General features: G+C 48.2%; 1 protein-coding gene across 2 annotated transcripts in view; it reads left to right on the top strand.

The window, feature by feature from the left end:
* The window catches only part of ATP2C2 (ATPase secretory pathway Ca2+ transporting 2), a 74,860-nt gene that overhangs the window by 46,346 nt on the left and 15,788 nt on the right, over window positions 1–12,726 (top strand). For both annotated transcript variants that reach the window (XM_043435705.1, XM_043435704.1), the window contains exons 11-15: window positions 443–509; window positions 10,044–10,168; window positions 10,317–10,414; window positions 11,024–11,125; window positions 11,934–12,023. In XM_043435705.1, coding sequence (XP_043291640.1) covers window positions 443–509; window positions 10,044–10,168; window positions 10,317–10,414; window positions 11,024–11,125; window positions 11,934–12,023 — 482 coding nt within the window. The remainder of the gene's footprint in view (window positions 1–442; window positions 510–10,043; window positions 10,169–10,316; window positions 10,415–11,023; window positions 11,126–11,933; window positions 12,024–12,726) is intronic.

Below are 12,726 nucleotides of genomic sequence, written 5' to 3'. Positions count from 1 at the left end.
CTTTCGTAAGCAGGAGAGTTTCTTCCTTAAAAATGGGAGAGGTGAAAAGTGTTTGAAGTTATTCATAATTGTCCTGTGTCTGTATTCCCGTAAATACTATGAAAGATTGGAATGCCTTCAGATGTTGAAGAACGTACTTGTTTGTGTGTGTGGATGGGTGTGTGCATGCGTGTGTAAACATTTTGTTGCTGTTGTTCAGTCGGTAAGTCACATCTGACTCTTTGCGACCCCATGGGCTGCAGCACACCAGGCTTCCCTGTCCATTATCTCCCAGAGTTTGCTCAAATTTCATGTCCATTGAGTCGGTGATGCTGTCTAACCATCCCATCCTCTGCCGTCCTCTTCTCCTTAAGCCTGTACATATACATACATGTGTGTGTGTGTATATAAACATACGTGTGTGTGTATATGTACTTATGTGTGTGTTTCCATCTCCTCCCAGGCCTGATCATGTTCACTGGCTGGCTGCAAGGGAAACACCTGCTCAGCATGTTCACCATCGGGGTCAGGTAAGGGTGCTGGGCCATCGCCCCTCATCTGTGCAACAAGAGAAGGTGGGGAGTTAGGAGGGCAAGAACGGTGTGGGGCAGATGCAGCCCCTCCCCTCCAGGCCTCAGTCTCCCTGCAATGCATTGTCTGGTGGGTGGGGGTGTCCAACAAACGTCAGAAAAAGGAATGACAGCTCCTCGTCCTTGTCCCCCTGAGCCATGAGTTTATGTCTTCCTGGCTAAATGCGGACTCCAGAGCCAGCCTTCAATCCTTTCCAGCATCAGGATCTTTTCAAATGAGTGGAAGGATTGAAGGCGGGAGGAGGAGGGGACGACAGAGGATGAGATAGTTGGATGGCATCACCAACTCAATGGACGTGAGTTTGAGTAAACTCCAGGAGTTGGTGGACAGGGAGGCCTGGCGTGCTGCAGTCCATGGGGTCACAAAGAGTCAGACACGACTGAGCAACTGAACTGAACTGAACTGAGAGCCAGCCTGCCCAGTTTAGTTTCTGCCTTTGCCACTTGCTGGCTTCCTTGGTGGCTCAGACAGTGAAGAATCTGCCTACAAAGCAGTAGACCCAGGTTTGATCCCTAGTTGGGAAGATCCCCTGAAGAAGGGAATGGCTAGCCACTCCAGTATTCTTGCCTGGGAAATCCCATGGACAGAGGAGCTTGGTGGGCTACAGCCCATGGGGTCACAAAGAGTTGGACACGGCTGAGCGACCAACACTTTGCCACTTGCTAGCTGGGTCACCCCAGGCAAGCGTCTTCACTTTCTGGTTCTCTGTGTCCTCCTCTGTAAATGGGGGTGATATCAACCCTCCTGGGGGTGCGGTGAGGATGCCCTGGTGCCCCTTGCAGGTGCCTGCAGCCAGACTGAGCACAAGGTGGGTGCGTGTTCTAATTAGCGTTTGGAACTTGGCCCTTGGTTTACGGAGGTGGCTGCAGGAGAGGACAGAAGACATGTAGCCCAGGCCACACAGCTGACGGCAGAGAGCGGAATTGGGGTCTGCACTTTAAGCCTGGGGAACCTGCCTTCCCCGACCTGGCAATGCTCATAAGCGACCATCCCACCCCAGGTTCCACTGGAGGAGCAGAGGCAGGCAGGGGGAGGTGGGTTCCATGAAGTTGCCACAGCTTTTCCATGGTTGCTTGGGGACACAGGCTTGTCCCAGCAGAGGGGCAACTGGTGATCTGGGATGTGAAGGAGCCACTTCAGGCCCTTCTTGGTTTCCACAGGGTGGAACCCCCACCTTGTGTTGTCTATAAGATGGTTCAGGTGATATGTTGTTCAGTCTCTCAGTTGTGTCTAACTCTTTGCAACCCCATGGACAGCAGCACACCAGGCTCCCCTGTCCTTCACTATTTCCCATTGTTTGTTCAAACTCATGTCCACGGAGTTGCTGATGCCATCCAACCATCTCATCCTCTGTCTCCCCTTCTCCTCCTGCCCTCAGTCTCTCCCAGCATCAGGGTCTTTTCCAGTGAGTCAGCTCTTCGCATCAGGTAGCCTAAGTATTAGAGCTTCAGCATCAGTCCTTCCAATGAATATTCAGGGTTGATTTCCTTTAGGATTGACTGGTTTGATCTCCTTGATCTCCAAGGTACTCTCAAGAGTCTTCTCCAACACCACAGTTCAAAAGTATCAAGTCTTCAGCACTCAAGCTTCCTTATGGTCCACCTGTCACATCCATACATGACTACTGGAAAAAAAACATAGCTTTGATTATACAGACCTTTGTCAGCAAAGTGATGTCTCTACTTCTTAATATGCTATCTAGGCTTATCATAGCTTTTCTTCCAAGGAGCAAGTGTCTTTTAATTTCGTGGCTGCAGTCACTGTCTTCAGTGATTTTGGAGCCCAAGAAAGTAAAATTTGTCACTGTTTCCATTTTTTCACCCATCTATTTGCCATGAAGTAATGGGACCAGATGGCGTGATCTTCATTTTTTGAATGTTGAGTTTTAAGCCAACTTTTTCACTCTCCTCTTTCACCTTCATTAAGAGGCTCTTTAGTTCCTCTTGGCTTTCTGCCATTAGGGTGGTGTCATTTGCATATCTGAGGTTATTGATATTTCTCCTGGCAGTCTTGATTCCAGCTTGTGTTTCATCCAGCTTGGCATTTTGCAAGATGTACTCTGCACATAGGTTAAATAAGCAGAGTGACAATATATGGTCTTGACATACTCCTTTTCCAATTTCGTACCAACCCGTTCCATATCTGATTGTACCTGTTGCTTCTTGATCTGCATGCAGGTTTCTCAGGAGGCAGGTAAGGTGGATCTGGTATTCCCATCTCCTTAAGAATTTTCCACTGTTTGTTGTGATCCACACAATCAAAGGCTTTAGCATAGTCAATGAAGCAGAAGTAGATGTTTTCCTGGAATTCTTTTGCTTTTTCAATGATCCAGCAGATATTGGCAATTTGACCTCTGGTTCCTCTGCCTTTTCTAAATCCAGCTTATACATCTGGAAGTTCTTGGTTCGTGTACTTCTAAAGTCTAGCTTGAAGGATTTTGGGAATTACCTTGCTAGCATGTGAAATGAGTGCAATTGTGCGGTAGTCTGAACATTCTTTGGCATTGCCCTTTGGGTTTGGAATGAAATCCAATATATATACCTTTTCCAGTCCCATGGCCACTGCTGAGTTTTCCAAATTTGCTGGCATATTGAGTACATCAGTTTAACATCATCATCTTTTAGGGTTTGAAATAGCTCAGCTGAAATTCCATCACCTCCACTAACTTTGTTCAGAGTGATGCTTCCTAAGGCCCACTTGACTTCACACTCCAGGATGTCTGGCTCTAGGTGAGTGATCACACCATCATGGTTATCTGAGTCATTAAGACCTTTTTTGTACAGTTCTTCTTCTTGCCACCTTGTCTTAATATCTTCTGCTTCTGTTAGGTCTATACCATTTCTGTCCTTTATTGTGCCTATCTTTGCATGAAATGTTCCTTTGGTATCTCTAATTTCCTTGAAGAGATCTCTAATCTTTGCCATTCTGTTGTTTTCCTCTATTTCTTTGCTTTGTTCACTTAAGAAGGCTTTCTTATCTTTCTTTGCTATTCTTTGGAACTCTGCATTCAGATGGATATATCTTTCCTTTTCTCCTTTGCCTTTCACTTCTCTTCTTTTCTCAACTATTTGTAGGGCCTTCTCAGACAACCATTTTGCCTTCTTGCATTTCTTATTCTTGGGAATGGTTTTGATCCACCTCCTATACAATGTTGCAACCCTCTTTCCATAGTTCTTCAGGTATTATGTCTACCAGGTCTAATCCCTTGAATCTATTTGACCCCAACAGTTATGGAGTTCTCTTCCACTGTATAATCATAAGGGTTCTGATTAAGGTCAAACCTGAATGGCCTAGTGGTTTTCCCTGCTTTCTTCAAATTGAGTGAATTTAGCAATGAGGAGTTCATGATCTGAGGCACAGTCAGCTCCTGGTCCTGTTTTTGCTGATTGTATAGAGCTTCTCCATCTTCAGCAAAGAATATAATCAATCTGATTCCAGTACTGACCATCTGGTGATGTCCATGTGTAGAGTCGTCTTTCGTGTTGTTGGAAGAGGGTGTTTGCTATGATCAGTGCATTTTCTTGGCAAAACTGTTAGCCTTTGCTCTGCTTCATTTTGTACGCCAAGGCCAAACTTGCTTGTTACTCCAGGTATCTCTTGAGTTTCTGCTTATGCATTCCAGTCCCCTGTGAGGAAAAGGACATCTTTTTTTTGTTTTTTTGGTGTTAGTTCTAGAAGATCTTGTAGGTCTTCACAGAACCATGCAACTTCCACTTCTTTAGCATTAGTTTTTGGGGCATAGACCTGGATTACTGTGATATTGAATGGTTTGCCCTGGAATTGAACCAAGGTCTTTCTGTCATTTTTGAGATTGCCACCCATGTACTTCATTTTGGACTCTGTGGTTGACTATGAGGGCTACTCCATGTCTACTAAGGGATTCTTGCCCACAGTAGTAGATATAATGGTTATCTGAATTAATTTGCCCATTCTTGTCCATTCGGTCACTGATTCTTAAAATGTTGATGTTCATTCTTGCCATCTCCTGTTTGACCACTTCCAAAGGTGATATGTGGGAAATTATTTTAATATTTATCAAATATTTAATGTTGGTGAGCAAAAATTTATACTTAGTACATCAAACCCATGATGGAAACAAACTTAGATGCTCATCAATTAATGGACAGATAAGCAACACGCAGTGGATTATTATTCAGCCACAAAACAGAGTGAAGCACTGCATTTGATACAGGGTGGTTGCCATAGAAACATGAGGCTAAGAGGAAGGTGAATGTATGGCGCTTGCTGTCATGTCTGACTCTTTGTGACCCCATGGACTGTAGCCCGCCAGGCTCTTCTGTCCGTGGGATTTTTCATGCTAGAATACTGGAGTCGGTTGCCATTTCCTCCTCCAAGGGATCTTTCTGACCCAAGGATTGAACCCCCATCTCCTCATTGGCAGGCAGATTCGTTAGTACTGATCTACCTGAGAAGCCCTAAGAGCAGGATACCAGACACAAATGGCCACATGCTATGACTCTGTTTTTATGAAGTGAAGTGAAAGTCAAACACTGGAGTGGGTAGTGGGTAGCCTTTCCCTTCTCCAGGGGATCCAACCCAGGTCTCCCACACTGCAGGTGGATTCTTTACCAGCTGAGCCACAAGGGAAGCCCAAGAAGACCGGAGTGGGTAGCCTATCCCTTCTCCAGGGGATCTTCCTGACCCAGGAATCAAACTGGGGTCTCCTGCATTGCAGGCAGATTCTTTACCCACTGAGCTATCAGGGAAGCCCAAGAATAATGGAGTGAATAGTCTATCCCTTCTTCAGCAGATCTTCCTGACCCAGGAATTGAACCGGGGTCTCCTGCATTGCAAGTGGATTCTTTACCAACTGAACTATCAGGGAAGCCCTTTGTTTTTATGAAATGCCCCAAATAGGTAAATCCATACAGACAGAAAAAGTGCCTGCCAGGAGATGAGGTCAGGAAATAGAGAGGGACCACAACAGTTATGGGGGTTCTTTAGAGGGTGATTAAGAGGTTCTAAAAGTGATTGTGGTAATGGTTATACAACTCTGAATATACTAAAAACCATTGGATTGTATACTTTAGAAGGGCGAGTTTTATGATATGTGAATTACATCTTAAAGAAAACAGCAGGTAATTAAGAAAGTTGTTATTACAAGGATCCTTGGAGCCTTTCTAATTTATACAAAAAAAGGAAACTGTTTGCAAACAGCTGAGTTGGAACTGCCATTATAGTAAATGACAGTGACGCCCCTCCCAGTGGACGGGGCGTCCAGTGTGAGGTGTGGAGGCCGTGGGGTGCCGGCCAGTGTAGGCAAGAGAACCTTGCATTGGGGGCGGAATGCACACGTCTCTGGTACTTGGTCAAGTCCATCTGTGTATAAATGAGTGGACACCATTACCTGGCAGTTAGCAGCAGGAAGAGATTCAGGTATGGGTCTTTTAACATTCCAAATGCCTCTTTTTAAATCATGGAGCACTGTGTGCATTGAGAGGCAGGCAGGCAAAGTCCACCTGTGGGCAGGTGTGTGTCCTATTACAGAAGTATTCAATGATGATTTTCTTATTTTTTGAGGGTTTTTTTTTTTAGGGTTTTTTTCTTTAAGTACTTATTTTTAATTTATTTGGCTGCACTGGGGCTGCGTTGCAGCATGTGGGATCTTTAGTTGTACCACGTGGGATCTAGGTCCCTGACCAGGGATAGAACCCAGTTCCCTTGCACTGGGAGCATGGAGTCTTAGCCACTGGACCAGCAGGGAAGTCCCCCAAGGTGTTCTTTTGAACAGACAAAGTCACGATCTCAAGTTGACTAGGGTGGCCTGACTGTCTCCTGAGCTATGTGTGCCCTGAATGGTATAAAGGCAAACAGAACCCAGAGCTTTCGGTGGCCGTTTTTCCTGGTGTCGGTGTCTGAATGTTGAGTCCACTCGGTGAGTCGGTTCTAGAATCTTCAGGAACGTGAAGGGGGCACAGCCAGGGTCGAGGAGGGGTGGGGCTCTGGAGGAACACGTGGCCTTGTTCATCATGGACCACTCCACGGGGCAGGTCTCCATTTCACAGATGGAGAAGCTGAAGCTTAGGCCAGCACACTTGCCCAGTTACAGGATTCCGGGAGTGGAGGAGACAGACTGCCAACCCCGTGCATTCTGCTCCAAAGCCAGGGTCCCGGTCAGTGGCCCCGGCCACCACCCGGGCAGGACAGGGACTCTACTCCTGCCCCCTGCTTCCTGTGGTCCTGGCAGCTGGCTTGTTGACTTGCCCTGTGCAAGTTTGTTGAACAACTGTTTACTGTGTACTTGCCTTGTCCAGTGCTGCTGGAGCTGGACCTTGGAGTCTGCAGGCTGGCAGGGAAAGTAAACGTGAACAATTTAAATGAATGTTAGCAAAATAGTCACAACTTCTGATCAGTACTGCGAAGAAGACAGCTGAGAGAGGGATTAAATGGGGAGATCAGAAGGGGTGTCCCCAGAAAAGGCGGCTGAAGAAGGTTTCTCTGAGGAGTTGAAGCTGGAGCGATGCGGACCGGCTGGGGGTGGGAAGGGCGGGCGTTCAGACAGGGGAAGGGCAGGGCAGAAGTGAGGAGGGAGCAAGCCTGGCTCATCCGTGGAACCCAGAAGGAGGTGGAGCTGGCTGGGGGATGAGACCGGATGGGGTCGGGGTGGGGGGTCACTTGGGGGCTGATCACATGGAACTTCATGGGCGCCATTTCCTCCAGAGCCTGATCACATCCTCAGAACCCTTCACCAGGCCATCTCTGCTCTTCTTTGGAGCGGGGAGGTGGTGGGAGGCGTGAACCCCAGCGTGTTCCGAGGTGCGGGAGGAGGGAGCAGGGGAGTGGGCTGCTGGCCTCGCTGTGGACGGTGGAGTTGGAGGCGAGGGCAGGGCTTCCCAGAAGAGGAGGATGCTGTAGAGCTGGGGGCCTTGGACTTGAGCGTAACTAACCTCACCACGTGAGGGTCCCTGGGAGAGCTTGTCCCAAACAGATTGCAGGGACTGTGACTCAGGCTAGGGGGTGGGGAGGATGGGAGACCCTGAATTCCTAACATGCTATTTCCTGGGAATACGGATGCTGTTGGTTCAGGAAGCATCAGTCTGAGAAGTGAGGCTGTGGCTACAACCACCCTAGCTGGGACTCCGGCAAGAAGTGGGGCCGGGGAGGAGGCTAGGTGCTGGAAAAGGGGCTTAGGTGACTAGGTCTTTCAGAGGCTGGGGTGGGGGCAGAGGGTGAGCCTCAGCCATGAGGGGCTCCCAGAATAAGCAGAGCCTTCAGACCATGATGAATGAGAACCTCCTCCATGTGAGGATGCGTCCCGACTCATGTCATCAACCTTGGAAAGTTCCATGAGCCAAAAAGACTGTTAAATAGTTCCAGGTCTGTAAGAGAATAGGCTCCTGTGTCCACCCCAACCCCACCTCCCCAGGGTGATTTGTTTTTTAATATTTATTTATTTATTTAGCTGTACCAAGTCTTAGTTCCCTGACCAGGGATCGAACCCAGGACTCTAGCATGGGGAGTGTGGAGTCTTAGCCACTGGACCACTAGGGAAGTCGCTCCCCAAGGTTATTTCTGATTTCTGGTCTTAACAGCTCCTTTCACTCCATTCATCACACTCTATCTCCGGTAAACTCTAAAGAAAACCAGCTCTTTTTGTTTCACTTGTGACTTGGGAAAAATGAGGCCTCTTCAGTTTTGTTTTGTTTTGAATACTTATTTCTTTATTAGGCTGTGCCAGCTCTCCTAGCTGCAGCATGTGAACTCTTAGCTGCAGCTTGTGAGATTTAGTTCTCCGATCAGGGACCAAACCTGGGGCCCCTGCATTGGGAGCCCCGAGTCTCAGCCACTGGACCCATGGGATGAGGACTGGCAGGGCAGAGGTATGGAGGAGGGGGCGAGGGAAGTCCCAAGACTCTTCAGTTTTTAGCAGAAGTGAAATCACTCAGGATCTCTCAATCGTAAGGTAGAAATGGCAAGATAGCCAGCGTGCAAGAGAGTCTCCAAAATAAATAACCTGAGAATCATCCTTTTAAAAACTTCCCTCTGCGGCAAGGGACCTTCAGTATGAGCCAAGGTCCACTTGCTTTTCCTGATCTAACCTAATCTTTATTAGTTTGCCAATTAATTTTTTTATTATGACGAAAGTACCCAGACACACACAATGTCCTTCCCATGCCATGTAAGAGGGAAGGGCCCGCAATAACCCTTCGCAAATGTTTGCTTAGCTGGTCTTGTCAGCCCATGCCATAAAGCCAAGGAAGCCTTCTTGCTGTCACCATAGAAACCAGGCACAGTCTCTTGACCAAACCGTCACCTTGGTTTATATAACTTACCCCTGAATGCGTCTTTGTCTCCGGGTAAAAGGTCACCGTTCATATACCATATTTCTTCGCTTCTAAGAGGCACACTCTTGTTCACTTTTTACCTTCTCTGTAGTCAGACTGCTTCTCACAAGTGAGGTGATAAGACAGCACTGTGTCGTTGGTTAATGGGCAGTATTTTTCCTTTCTTTAGTGATGCACAAGATAATGGTGCCCTTTCTAATCAACAGCGCCTCAGATTTGATGAAATATTGTAGCCGTGTGTGGCTTTGGTTGGATGGACATCATCAGCCAGGCTTTCTGGTTATGAAACACCTGTGTAGAGCGCTCAGTATGTGAGAGGCCAGGGTGTGTCTGGGCTCTTGCACTTGCCATGTATTCACTCATGCCTGTGTGTTCAGCAAATATTTACTGACTACCTGCAGGCCTCTGCTGTGCAAAGAGTGAGCCCCGTTGGGGTGTGGTGTGGTGACGCTCACTGCACAGCTCTGCAGTCTGCCTCCCCTCCAGCCTCCCCCATCGGTCTGAGGTCACTGGCAGGACAACACTGCCCATAGGAAGGGGGTTCTGTGCTGTTCCAGTGAAGATTCCCAAGGAGGAGCTCATTGGTTCAACTTGAGTCACATGCTCTCCTCTAATCCAATCAGCTGTGGAGGGCAGGGCCACGTGGTACAGAAAGAGTGAGGAGGGGGTCCTAAGGAAGTGAGCAGACACCAAAACAACCTGCTAAGCTAGGCAAAGGCATTGCTGTGTTATGTCATCTCCCCCAATTTTCATTTCCTTGTCTGGTTTTCTCACAGAAACTGTCTAAACCATTAACCCAGGGACTTTCTGAACCCAAAAAGTCCACTTATTGTGTGATTCTGGAAATTTCTTTCAAGGGTCCAAGACTTTTATAATAGCAACAATTTAAATGTGAAAGTACTTAAACAGGCAAAATGTTGGACAGACTAATTCACACTAAAGTGTGGATGAATGATAGAAGAATAGGGTTTTGCAGGGGGAAAGCTCAGAGCAGTGGACACTGAAGAAGGAGGCAGGTGGATCATGGGATTGGGAGCAGAGAATAGGACAGAGAGGTGGAGAAACCACAGGTGAGCTTCACCGGGTAAACACGTGGTCAACGCCAGTTGGGATTCACATCACATTAAGTGAGTGTTAAAGGTGACCCGTCTGGCCTTTTCCATCCAGCCTGGCTGTGGCCGCCATCCCCGAGGGTCTGCCCATCGTCGTCACGGTTACGCTGGTCCTGGGAGTGCTGCGCATGGCCCGGAAGCGAGTCATTGTGAAGAAGCTGCCGATCGTGGAGACCTTAGGTAAGGAGCTCCCGCTGGTTGAATTATTACAAATTGGACTGAACTTGCTTCTTGGTGCAATGATAATTTAACCTGGGTGTTTCGTAAGGCTGAAAGTTGATGGTGAAGACTTCTCTCTCCCATCAACTCTGACACCTTCCTGGGCCAGGTTGCTGCAACGTCATCTGTTCCGATAAGACGGGGACTCTGACTGCCAACGAAATGACTGTCACCCAACTCGTAACATCCGATGGGCTCCATGCCGAGGTGAGTCCATATGAATTCATTAGGTTCGAGACCAAGGAGTGCCCTGCCAGACCTTTATCTTCTCAGAGAAAGCACACAGAGTCTTCCAGAAAACAATAAGGAAGACATAAATGTGGGTTATTGGACAGTTTCCTTGCCATTAATACAAATAGCAAGAACATGAGTGATGGAAGGCAGCTACCCTCTGGCTGGCATGATGCTACACCCTAGTGGTTTGCACATTGTCCGTGGTTCCTTTCGCATGCCAACCACTGAGTAATTGCAACTCAGATTGCATGGGCTGCAAAGGCTAAAACATTTGCTGTCTGGCTCTATAAAAACAAGCTTGTTCACCCCATTCTAGAACATAAGCAGTCTTATATGCTACTACTTGGTTTTCACAGCCATAGTTTTTACTGACTGCAAGACGCCCTGTTGCGATACTGAAGTGCACTGGGTATCTGATGAATACTTAGTTCTGCAGGGGACACAGTCATGCTTGAAGCCTTGCTCGTGGTGGGACCATGTCCTCAAGGGTGGACCCTCCGCCCCAGAAAAGAGATACGGGTCAGCCAGGGGAGTGTCTCCTTGCCTCCCAGGGACACCCCTTTCTGCGGCGTTGCCCTGCAGGTCAGCGGAGTTGGCTACAACGGCAATGGGACTGTCTGCCTTTTACCCTCCAAGGAAGTCATTAAGCAGTTTTCCAACGTCTCGGTGGGGAAATTAGTGGAGGTAAGCGTCAACCGTGCCACCGTGGAAATAAACACGCATCTTAAACAGAACTGATGAGGATTCAGTCTGAAGAAAGAGACAGCAGTTAGACCAACTGGTTCTTGGGGACAACTGGGCCACTCTCCAGGGGTCAGGTTATTGAAACGGCTCAGATAGAGATGGAGAGGTGGGAGGTCAGGGAAGAACTGGGAGCCCCTGCTAGCTCCCTCCCCTCACACCCCCTGTATTCCCCCCCATGTTCTTTCCTTAGCTGTTTCTACTGCTTTTTCAGTTGTTATTTTAAATTGAGCTATGGATCACCTGCCACAGAATTCACTGCTTCAGAGAGTACAGTTCAGTGGGTGGCAGTGTGTCTGCGAGGTGGTCACCACAGTCTGATCCCAGGACCCTTCGTCACCCCGATCAGAAGGCCCGTGCCCCGTCAGCGGGGACTCGCATCCCCCCACACGCGTGGCCCCCAGTCTGCCTGCCTTCCCACTCTCAGTCCTCAGGATGGCTTTGTGACAGCCAGCATTCAGCTGAGTCAGTAAATTATTGGTTTGGCCTAAAAGTACGTTCAAATGTAATGGAAAAACCTGAACAAACATTCTGGTCAACCCAGTGTTTACTGTATGACTTTTGCAGAGTGGAGACTCTGGCACATTTTGAAGAGTAAATTTGTCCCTCCCTTCCAGCCCAGCCGAGCCCTGAAAATGGGTCAAGCCTTCAGGGCTGGACCTTTCCACATGCCTGAGTGCACCCGGGACCCCGACGGGTGCAGCTCCAAATACTAACAAACGACCTTCAGAAACCCCTCCCCACCTTGCAGGCCGGCTGCGTCGCCAACAACGCCATCATCAGAAAAAATGCCGTGATGGGGCAGCCAACGGAGGGTGCCTTGGTGGCCCTGGCAATGAAGGTAGGAGGTCTGTGCTGTCTGCGTGGGCAGTCCTTTCACTGGGAGCTGGATTAGTAGCGGGATTAAAGGTCCTATCTGAGTGAGGCAGGTTCTCACATGGCCATGTCATCTTCCTTAAAGGACACCAATCATACTGGAATCGGCTCCCCCAATGACCTCATCTTAACATTGTCACATCTGCAAAGACCTTATTTCCACATCAGAACCCATCACAGGCCCTGAGGAGTTAGACCTTCAATGGGTCTTTAGGGACACACGTAACCTATGACACCCTCTTCAGTTCAGTTCAATCACTCAGTCGTGTCCGACCCTTTGCGACCTCATGGACTGCAGCATGCCAGGCCTCCCTGTCCATCACCAACTCCCGGAGTTTATTGAAACTCATATCCATTGAGTTGGTGATGCCATCCAAGCATCTCATCCTCTTTTGTCCTTCTTCTCCTGCTTTCAATCTTTCCCAGCATCAGGGTCTTTTCAAATGTCAGTTCTTTGCATCAGGTGGCCAAAGTATTGGAGTTTCAGCTGCAGCATCAGCCCTTCCAATGAATATTCAGGACTGATTTCCTTTAGGATGGACTGGTTGGATCTCCTTGCAGTCCAAGAGACTCTCAAGAGTCTTCTCCAACACCACAGTTCAAAAGCATCAAATCTTCGGCACTTAGCTTTCTTTATGGTCCAACTCTCACATCCATACATGACTACT

Source organism: Cervus canadensis, chromosome 18 (assembly GCF_019320065.1).
Source record: "Cervus canadensis isolate Bull #8, Minnesota chromosome 18, ASM1932006v1, whole genome shotgun sequence".
Lineage (NCBI taxonomy): Eukaryota > Metazoa > Chordata > Mammalia > Artiodactyla > Cervidae > Cervus > Cervus canadensis.
Note: the sequence above shows the minus strand (reverse complement) of the source record. Positions and strands in the feature narration are given on the sequence as shown.